We start from the raw sequence: 11215 nt of genomic DNA, 5'->3' as shown, positions 1-11215 counted from the left end.
AGTTTCAAAGTGTTTTCTACCATTGAAGATAAGAAAAAATATTGCTTCCCACCAACCTGATGACAGTTTAGGAATTTACTTATTTTTTTTAATTTTAAAAAATTTATTTATTTATTTAGTTAGTTAGTTAGTTACATTGCATTATGCTGTTCAAAGTATAACCAGGACAATGGAACAACAATGTATGATGCTGGGAGACAAGATAAGAATATACTGTTAAACTATTAAAAAATCACTCTTTAAAGGGATTCCATGACTAAAATGAAGGTCTGCCTAAATTATTTTTTTTAATAAAGAAGGTGAGAAAGACTTGCTGCAAAAACTTACTGCCGATTTATTGTAATTTTAAAAATTGCATGAGTCTGATGATTTCACCATTTTAGACAAAATTTGTCATCTTAATTTTCTATACAATTGTACAATCTTTATAATTTTCCAATCAGTTGAATAAATTGAGCTATTAAAATTATAGGAAAAGATGGGCAAATGGGTAGATAGAGAAGAAAAAAATCACAGATATTGGCATTTAATGCTTCAGCTGTAATGTTAGAAAATTATAATACTAGCATTTGAATATAAGTCTTTGTGTTTTCCGATGCTTTTCCATGTTTTCCCTTCCAAAGATTTGACAAATTTTAAAATAAATGTATAATTATATGGAATTATTCATTTAACTTTGGGTTATATAAAGTTAAATAAGTTTGGGAAAGAATCTATTTAAATAAATGTCCATTACAAAGTCTGGAACAGTGGATTAGAATTTAGAATTCAAGAAAATAAAAACAGCTTGTAGAGAGAAATAAATCTCTTATATCTTTAAGTTGTGAAAATGATCCATTAATATAAACTTGATTATAGTTTACATTGTAATTTACACTCTCCCCCAGTCCTTCAGTTGGTTATGGCAGGATATATAATGTCCGGCATCTGTCCCTGCAATATCATTTAGGACAAATGCAAGTCCCAAAAATGCCCCCACATCACATCTCTTCTTCCCTCTATGCGCCCTCAGCAACTACTGTGGCCACTGTCTCTACATTAGTGATACAATTTCTTCTATTGCTAGAGTCACAATATCCATGCATTGCAACAGTGCTCCAAAATGTATTCCCCAAATGCAATGAATGTTCCACAGGAATGAAAGAGTTTGCTGATATGTGAGAAGTAGGAGTGGGATGGGGTGTGGAGTATATAGGAACATCTTATACTTGTTAATGTAACATTTTTTGTGATATATTTATCTTTTAAAAAAGACAATAAAAATAAAAACCAAATAAAAATAAATAAAAAAGGGAAATGGAACAGATGCTATAGATATTAAAATGATTAGAGTGTAAAAAAACAAAAAACAAAAAAACACCTGATTGTATGTATTTAATCATATGAATTTTAACAACATATAAAATTACTCCATCAGTGTGAAAACTAGAGAAGTGAACATAAATAAAACTGAAAAGAGAAAGAATTGGGAAACAGTGCAAAAAAAGAATAAACTGGGTATATGACATTTAATCAATTATTAAAAGTAATCTAAAAATACCAGAAATTTTATTTAATAAATTTAAAGTACAATAAGAAGAAAAATTAAAAGTAAACTAAGGAGGTGAATGGCAAATGTTTCATCACATCTATAAGACAGATAAAAATTTATTATAAATCCAATATTCAATACATTTTAAATAATTGAAAACCAATGGAAATAGACTGGAAAAAAGTAGATAGCATAATCCTTAGATTTTCCTTCATTTCCTATCATATGTAAATTAATTTCCTCCTCTCTAATGCACAGGCTTTATCCAACAAATTTGGACATAATGAGAACTATAGTAAACTATTGACTTATGTGTCTGATTTGCATCAAAATACCTAGATGCTTAAAATGGGAAACAGAAAAGATACTTAAATAGAATACACCTGGAAAATATGACTAATAATCTGGAATTATTATGGATGAAAAGAATTTATTGTTGAAACTTTTATTGTTGCTTCTCATACACACACACACACAAACATACAGGCACACACACAGATACATAGAAACCATATATAGATGTATGCTCATTTTTAAATAGAAACACTTGACCTTCTTGATACCTTCAATAATACTTTATTTTTCTTTTTTATTGCAGACTATTATCCAGAATGAATAATATATCAATAGCGACAGAATTTCTTCTCTTGGGTTTTTCTGGCACATGGAAGCTTCAGTTATTTCAAGCTTCAATTTGTATACTAATATACCTATCAGCCCTAATGGGGAATGGCCTCATCATCACCATAACCTCTTTGGACCCATGCCTCCACACACCCATGTATTTCTTCTTAAGGAATCTGTCCCTGTTTGATCTTTTCCTCATTTCTACTGTAGTGCCCAAAACTATTGTCAATGCCTTGATACAGTGCAACTCCATCTCATTTATTGGATGTATGGCCCAGGTGTTTCTGGTGCTTTTCTCAGCAGCTACAGAGCTATTTCTTCTCACAGCAATGTCCATTGACCGCTATGCTGCCATTTGCCATCCTCTGCATTATGATGTCATCATGAACAGGGTCACATGTGTACGGATGGTGGCTGTGTCTTGGTTCAGCAGTGGCTTTATGTCCCTCATACACACAGTGAGCACGTTTTCTTTATCTTACTGTGGACTCAGTAAGATTCAACAATTTTTCTGTGATATTCCCCAGTTGCTAGCTGTTTCTTGTTCAAAACATGTAACCACAGAAGTTGTGCTCATTCTTATTAATGTAGTATTTGATTTATGCTGCTTTCTCTGCATCTTAATTTCATACATCTACATCTTCTCCACTATCAGAAAGATTCCCTCCACACAAGGAAAATCAAAAGCCTATTCCACTTGTCTCCCCCACCTTACAGTTGTTTCCCTTTACCTCTCAACTGCTTTCATTTCTTACCTGAAACCCATTTTTGGGTCTACATCATCCACTGATCTCATTCTATCTGCTTTGTATATCGTGTTGCCCCCTTGCCTTAATCCCATCATATACAGCCTGAGAAACAAGGCTATGAAGACGAGTTTGGAGAAGTTGATCAGTAAGAATCTCTTGACCAAACAGAACATTCTTATATTTATACAAGAATAGAGGTATTCATCCCTTAAAAATTTTTAAGAGTTAATCTAAGCTGGACTTTTTCAACTATGATTGCCTCCTGCATTATCAGGAAGTATGGTGTTGATTCTTGGGAAAAGTGGAATGTAGTATATTAAAAAGTTATTAATGAAGCTATGTTTGGTTCTGAAACATTGTAACTTCTGAGTTTTAATACAAAATGTGGTAGTTTGAGTTATGTACTTCAATGTAAAACATGTTCTTAATTATAATCTGTGTTCCTGTGCATTTGATTTATTCATAAATAAGACTTTAAAATATGTTACTACTGTTAAAGCATGACCATCAGAATCAGCATGAGTCTTAATCCATATTACTGGAAACATTACAAAAAGAAGGACACAGAAAGAAGAGACAAGTCAGTGGAAACCAAAAACAATTAGACACAAGGATATAGAGATCTCCTTGTGATGGGAAGCAGAGACAGAAGTCAAGAAAACCAGAGGATTGTAGAAAGTCAGCACTAGAATGCTACAGAATTTTGGTAGAAAGAATGCTTGATGATGCCTTGATTTGAGACTTCTAGCCTCCAAAATCATGTGACAATAAATGTTACTTAAGCCAACCCGCATCATGTTATTTTTGATAGCAGCCAAGTAAACAAAGACACACCACACATACCTAGGAACATATGTTATTGCTACAGAAAATATGTACAGTGATACTTTGTGCCTAGTGATACTTTGTGCCTATCTTGGTTTCTTGCTATTTACCAACTAACAAATTATGGTGTTGCCTACATGACTAATAGGTCACAAAAGCCACCTCTTCAACTGAGACTAAGGTTTTCTTGAGTTCGAATAACTCCCAGGCATCTTAGTTTGTGTTCCTGAAGGTCAGCATGTCCTGTGTGACTGAGAAAGTTCATGGGAATCTGTTAATGTTTTTTTCTGGACTTCTGTAATATTGCATTAAGCTTTCTTGCGTTTGCTGTACTATTATCCTTTATCTGTAATAAAAACATTAATGATTATACATTGGTAGACTCTGATGAGTTGTTTCTATAATGTGTATCAACATAAATATCAATAAAACACTAACTTTTTAACCTCAGCTGTGTATCTTAAAGTCATTGGAGAAAACACATAAGGTATTGAGGGATACCTTTTATCAGGAAATTTATTCATCCTAAATAATTATCTGCTTTTTCTTCCCTTTAATGAAATGTAAGTTTACTACACACATGCATTTGCATAACTTCAAAATGTGTGAAGTATAGAAAGGACACATTTAAAAGAAAATTGGTACCTAACCAGGGAAATACTTGTTTATTAATTTTTAATTTAACCTCATTATCTAATTTGCACCTAGTATTTAAAATTACTGTTCTTAATTCTCTATCTTCAATGATCAATACAATGAGCTGACATATAGATTTTTTTCCTATTGTGCTCAGCAATATTCCCTTCTGGCACTGCCTGTCTGAAAGGGGGCCCAAGGAATTGGAGGATGAAAGGTGTGTTAGAAAACAAGCTGGTGATTTCTCTCAAGTAAGTCTAAATTTCCAAAAAAAAGTTATATATATTTTTTGATTTTCATAAAATTTCTTAACTCATGGCCTTATATGAATTACAGATATACAGCAAATAAGTTTTCCAGAGTGAGACATATAGAGTTTAATTGAGAAATTGAGAGGGATGATTTATATCTTCTCTTACTTCTTGTTTTAATAATTTACAAATATATTCTTTAGAAAATACTTGGGTCAGGTTTTCAGGATGAGACATATTAAATTTTTAATTATTATGATCACCCAAACATATTTATGATGTAGAAGAAAATTGTATATAGAATATCAATATCTTTAAAAAATGTAAAAGAGGCAAATTGCTTAATTTTTCAGTAATTATTTTTCATTAACATGTTTTTTGGTCTGCATCTTGTTTTATTTTATTTTTCCTTTATTTTACGTTATGTGTTTAAATATTTATTTTTAAAATATACATAGATCACACAAAATGTTACATTAAAAATACAGGAGGTTGGGAAGTGGCTGTGGCTCAAACAGTTGCACTCCCATTTACTATATGGGAGACCCTGGGTTCACATCCCAGGGACTTCTTATGAAGGTATGCTGGCCCATGCACCACAAAGAGCTGATGGCCCACGCACTGCAGAGAGTTGACACAGCAAGTTGTTGCAACGAAGGAAGACAGACACAGAAAAATGCACAGGGAATGGACACAGAGAACAGACAGCAAAACAAGCCACATGGGTGGGGGGGGCGGATAAACAATCAAACAAACTAACTAAATAACTAACTAAATAAATAAAATCTTTAAAAATAATACAGAAGGTCCCCATATACCCCACTCCCCACACCCCCCACTTTTCCCACATCAACAACTTCTTTTGTTAGAGGGGTACATTCATTGAAATTGATGAATACATTTTGGACTGCTGCTACACAGGATGGATTTTAGTTTACATTGTAGTTTACACTCTCTTCTGGTACATTTAGTAGATTAAGGCAGGGTATCTAATATTCTGCATCTGTCCATGCAATATCATTCAGGACAAATCCAAGTCCCATAAATGCCCCATATCATACTTCCTTTCTCCTCTCCCTGCCTTCAGCAACTCCCATGGCCACTATCTCCACATCAATGATATAATTTCTTCCATTGTTAGAGTCACAATAATTCTATAGTAGAATACCTGTAATTCTACTCTAATCCATATTTTATTCCTCTATCATGAGTACCTAAGGTTGGCAATGCCCACTCCAACTCTCATTTGAGAGAGGGCTTTGATCCCACATGTATGGTGGATGTGATTCTCATGCCCACAGATGCAGACCCTTTTGGTTGCTTTATGTGGTGGTTCTCCATTCTCACCTCCCTGTCAGCTGACCAGGGTAAGTCCAATGAACAGGAGAGTAGGTGGTGCAACACTAGTGAGGCTCAGGGTCCAACTGGCACATGGACAGCCTAGAGATTCTAGTCTCCTGGGCATACACAAACCCGAGTGCCAACCACAGGTTTAAAATGTGGAAGTTATATTTGCTACAACTGATTTACAAATGTACAAATGCTGAAACATAGCTTCTTAAATATCAGATGACAGTGTATATGAGGGCATATATCAGAACTCTCAATTAGTTTCTATTGTTCAGTATGTCTACCTTTGTGCCAATACCATGCAGTTTTTACCACTATAGCTTTGAAGTATGTTTTAAACTCGGAGGGGAGGGTCTGATGCAGGACGGGCTCCTGGGGAATGTCTAAATGCTCATTCTGCCAGAGTGGGTGACACCATGGGGTAGAAACCCAAGTAGTGAGAGTGGGGGTGGACCCACATCCTGGGGAGGACTAATGCCATCAAATAGAGGGAACTGTATCCCTCGAGAGAAAGGGTGGCTCCCAGGGCATTGGGGCAGTTGAGCAAGTTAGGCCCTGAACACTATTCCAGCTATCTCTGGAAGTGGCTCCTCAGGAAACGGAGGTTGGCTGTCACTATGGATACCAAGGTGGAAGGGAAAATGGACGTTAAATGTGTGGAACCAAAGTAAATGGGGGGTAAGAGAGGAGTTTCTTGAGAGTACACAAGGATGGATATAAAACATGTAATATTACACCATAACATAAAGAAGATGACAGACTGATAATGTAAACCATAATGTAAAACATAGGATAACTAAAAATGTAAAGAACTGTGTATCCTAAAGTATGCACCATAATGTAATCACAGATGTCACCTTGTTAGAAAGCTAATGTCTCAGACTCTGTACATCACTTTAAGTAAATATGATATGAATAGGGCGTAAGAGTATCACTGTGGAAGGGAAAAGGTTTTCTGGTGGATGTGTGGGAGTGCTGTATATTATATACATGCATTGCTGCGGTCTAGGACTCCTGTGAAGAAAAGCTGAATAATTAGGGGGGAAAAAAAAAAAAAAGAAAAAGATAGGATGTGGAATTTTTTCAAGTCAACATTCTTTATCTAAGTTCTTTATCTAAATTTATCCAAGTTCTTTATCTATCCTTTAAACCCATCGCTATATGCCATTCCCTAGTAAGGGACCATGACATTATATTGGGCTTCAAATTTCGGGGAGTTCTGGATCACAGAGTGTTTCAACAATGACAATGGAGGGATACTGGTATGGGATACCAATGACAGGTGATATATGGCTGACAGGGAGCTGTACAGAACATATGTCCAGGGTGCATGGTAATGTTTGGATATACTCATAGTGGCAACAATTAAAAACCACAGCAGGGGGGGTACTGGGTTCCTGGCCAGTGGTGCTCTGTTGTGGTCCCTAAGGGAGCAGCGACAGTCTCCCAGGTACAGCGGCGGGGACCGGGAGGGAGTGAGGGTTCAACAGTGAGCCCCCGATGCTAATGACTATGCTTGTGAGCTGATAAACCTAAAATAAGAACAAGGCCTAGAGCAACATTGTGCCTGGGAATTTCCTCCTGTCAGCCTTCATGTTACTCAAATGTGGCCAGTCTCGAAGCCAAACTCAGCATGTAAATGCAATGCCTTCCCCCAGCGTGGGACATGACACCCGGGGATGAGCCTCCCTGGCAACGAGGGACCACTATCAACTACCAACTGATGATGCAACTGGAAAATGACCTTATACGGAAGGTTCAATGCGGATCAGCAGAATATCCATGTCTACATAAAATAACATGACTTTAAAATGCTGTTTGACCTAAAGTAAGGGGGAAATGGAAAGGAGAAATGAGTTTATATGGCTACGAGTTTCTAAAAAAGAGTCTGGAGGCTGGCAGAAGGATTGCCCTCATGCACAACTGAGCAGAGTCAGAGAGACAGATAAAGCAGATACAACCTCCAGATATTGGTTCCTTTGAGGGCTAAAGAGACCCATGGGAGTTATGGTCATGGCCGATGGGGTTAACTACCAGGGCAGATGGCCCCTCTTTGGAAATGGTGTTTATGTGTGATGAAGCTGGACTCAGATGGGATCTCCCTTCATAAGACTTTCATGCTAATGTGCTGGAGGTGCAGTTAATGTTGGGGTTTAAGATATATTTAGGGGATTTGAATCTCTGGACTGACAATGTGATAGCCAGGTCCTGAGCCTCAACAGACTCCAGCACCTACAATCTGATCTATTGGACTTACCACACTCAGCTAAGATGGAGTTGAAGAAGGACAACCACCACACCATGGAGCCTAGAGTGATTACAACTGAAAATGGGAGGATTGCATCCAGCATCCAGGTGGAATCTGAGCCTCCTCTTGACATAGAGGTGCAATGGACACAACCAATCCAATGTCCACATAGAAGAGGTGGCATTGGATTGGGAAAAGTGGACATGGTGGACGATGGGTATGGAGAAAGGCAGGAAGAGATGAGAGGTGGAGGCGTCTTTGGGACATGGAGCTGCCCCGGATGGTGCTTCAGAGGTAATCACCGGACATTGTAAATCCTCACAGGGCCCACTGGATGGAATGGAGAAGAGTATGGGCCATGATGTGGACCATTGTCTATGAGGTGAAGAGGTGCCCAAAGATGTACTTACCAAATCCAATGGATGTGTCATGATGATGGGAACGAGTGTTGTTGGGGGGGGGGGGGGAGAGGAGGGGTGGGGGGGTGGGGTTGAATGGGACCTCACATATATATTTTTAATGTAATATTATTACAAAGTCAATAAAAAAAATATGAATGGAAACAAAAAAAAAAAATAAAGTCAGTTAGTGAGATTCCTCCTGATTTCATTTTTCTTTTTCAATATGTCTTTGGCTATTCTGGGCCTCTTTCCATTTGAAATAAATTCCCTAGTTTATCTGCAGTAAAAAAATGTGTTTATATTTATTGGAATTGTATTAAAATTGTAGATTAGTTTGGGTAAGATAGACATCTTAAGCATACTTAGTCTTACTATCCTCCATTAACAGGGAATATTCTTCCATTTATTTGTCTTCTTAGATTTCCTTTAACAATGTTGTGTATTTTTCTTTGTGTAAGTCATTTACATCTTTAGTTAAATTTATATGTAGCTATTTGTTTCTTTTAGTTAGTACTTTAAATTGTACTTTTTTCTTGATTTCCTCCTCAGATTGCTCATTATTGGTGCAGAGAAATGTTACTGATTTTTGCACATGGATCTTACAACCTGCATCTCTAGATATGACCATGTGATTTTCTTTTTCTTTCAATCTCTTTATGTGGTGAATTACATTGATTTTCTTAAGTTGAACCATCCTTGCATATCAGGGATGAAACTCACTTGGAAATGGTGTATAATTTGTTTGCTGAATATGATTAGCAAGTATTTGTTGAGGATATTAGCATCTAGGTTCATTTAGAGATAATGGTCTGCAATTATACTTTCTTGTGGTGTCTGTTTGGCTTTGATATTATGATAATGTTGGCATTATAAATGAGTTGTGTAATGTTCCTTCTACTTCAAATTTTTGGTAGAGTTTAAGCAAGATTTGTTTTAGTTCTTTCCAGAGTGTTTGGTAGAATTCAACTATGAATCTGTCTGGTTCTTGACTTTTCTTAGTTGAGAGGTTTTTAATGACTAATTCTATCTCTTCAATTGTTATTGGTCTATTGAGATCATCAAATTCTTCTTTCATCAACATAGACTGCTTGTGTGATTCTAGGAATTTGTCCATTTCCTCAAAATTGTCCTTGTTGGCATGTAGTTTTTCAAAGTATCCTCATGAAACATTTTATTTCTGTGGGGTCAGTGGTGATATACCCTTTGTCAATTCTTATTTTGTGTATTTGCATATTCTCTCTTTTTTGTTGTTAGTCTAGCTAAGAGTTTGTCATTTTTTGATTATCGAAGAATCAGCTCTTGGTTTTGTTTATTCTTTCTTGTGCCTTCTTATTTTCTATTTCATTTAGTTCTGCTCTCATTTTTGTTTTTTCTTTCTAATTCCTTTGGGGTTAGTTCACTGTTTTCTTTTTTACTAAGTTCTCCAAGTATGCATTTAGGTCTTCAATTTTATTTCTTTCTTCTTTTTTTATATATGAATTTATGTCTATGCATTTCCCTCTCAGTACAACTTTTGCTCCATCCCATAACTCTAGATATGTTGTGCTGTCATTTTTATCAGTTTCAAAGTAGTTACTGATTTCTTTTAAGATTTCCTTCTTGACTCACTCTTTGTCTAAGAGTGTATTGCTTGACTTTTTATCTTTGTTCTTAAACTTGTTCTTTGGCCCATGCAGATTTCCAGCTTCTTTCTAATGTGGTTGGAAAAATTACTTGTCATTATTTCATTCTTTCTGAATTCATTGAGACTTTCTTTGTGTCTAGTATGTTGTCTATAATGGAGAATGATCCATGTGCAATTGAGAAGAATGTGTATCTGACTGTATTTGGGTACAGTGTTCTGTATATGTCTATTAGGTACAGATCCTCTAATATATTATACAGTCTGTTTCTTTATTGATTCTCTGTCAAGATGTATTGTTTAATGATGATAATGATGTAGAAAAACTCACGCACTCTAATTACAGAGGTGTCTATTCCTCTACTTAGTTTTTCTAGTATTTGTCTCCTATATTTTTATGTGCTTTGGTTAAGTGCGTAGATGTTTATGATTGTTCTTACTTCTTGAAAGATTAGCCGTTTTACTAATATATAGTGTCTGTCTTTTCCTCTCACAATAGTTTTGCATTTAGTCTTTTTTGTCGATACTAGTATAGCTACTCCCGCCCTTTTCTATTATTGTTTGCTTGTAAGATTGTTTTCCAGCCAATCAATTTCAACCTCTTTGAATCCCTGGGTCTAGGGTGGGTTTCTTTTTTATTTTTTTTAATATTACATTAAAAAATTGTGAGGTCCCCATATACCCTCCACCCCTCTCTCCCCACCCCCATAACAACAATTTCCTCCATCATCATGAGACATTCATTGCGTTTGGTGAATATATCTCTGAGCACCGCTGCACCTTATGGTCAATGGTCCGCATCATAGCCCACACTCTCCCACATTCTGCACAGTGGGCCATGGGAGGACATACAATGTCCAGTAACTGTCCCTGCAGCACCACACAGGACATCTCCAAGTCCTGAAAATGCCCCTACATCACATCTCTTCCTCCCACTCCCTACACCCAGCAGCCACCATGGCCACTTTCTCCACAC

The 11215-nt window shown here is 36.3% G+C and overlaps 1 protein-coding gene across 1 annotated transcript; it reads left to right on the top strand.

Annotated features, from left to right (window-relative positions):
* Window positions 1-2142: 2142 nt before the first annotated feature.
* On the top strand, window positions 2143-3102 carry LOC101428452 (olfactory receptor 14A16-like). Its single transcript, XM_004477084.1, has one exon. The coding sequence runs from the start codon at window positions 2143-2145 to the stop codon at window positions 3100-3102; it is 960 nt and encodes a 319-aa protein (XP_004477141.1).
* Window positions 3103-11215: the final 8113 nt, after the last annotated feature.

This window comes from Dasypus novemcinctus, chromosome 27, assembly GCF_030445035.2.
Source record: "Dasypus novemcinctus isolate mDasNov1 chromosome 27, mDasNov1.1.hap2, whole genome shotgun sequence".
Classification (NCBI taxonomy): Eukaryota; Metazoa; Chordata; class Mammalia; order Cingulata; family Dasypodidae; genus Dasypus; species Dasypus novemcinctus.
The sequence above is the reverse complement of the archived record's forward strand: the minus strand, read 5'-3'. Positions and strand labels throughout refer to the sequence as shown.

Bases quoted from the DNA above. Each gene is read 5' to 3' on its own strand.
- LOC101428452 (XM_004477084.1), top strand. From the start codon at position 2,143: ATGAATAATATATCAATAGCGACAGAATTTCTTCTCTTGGGTTTTTCT.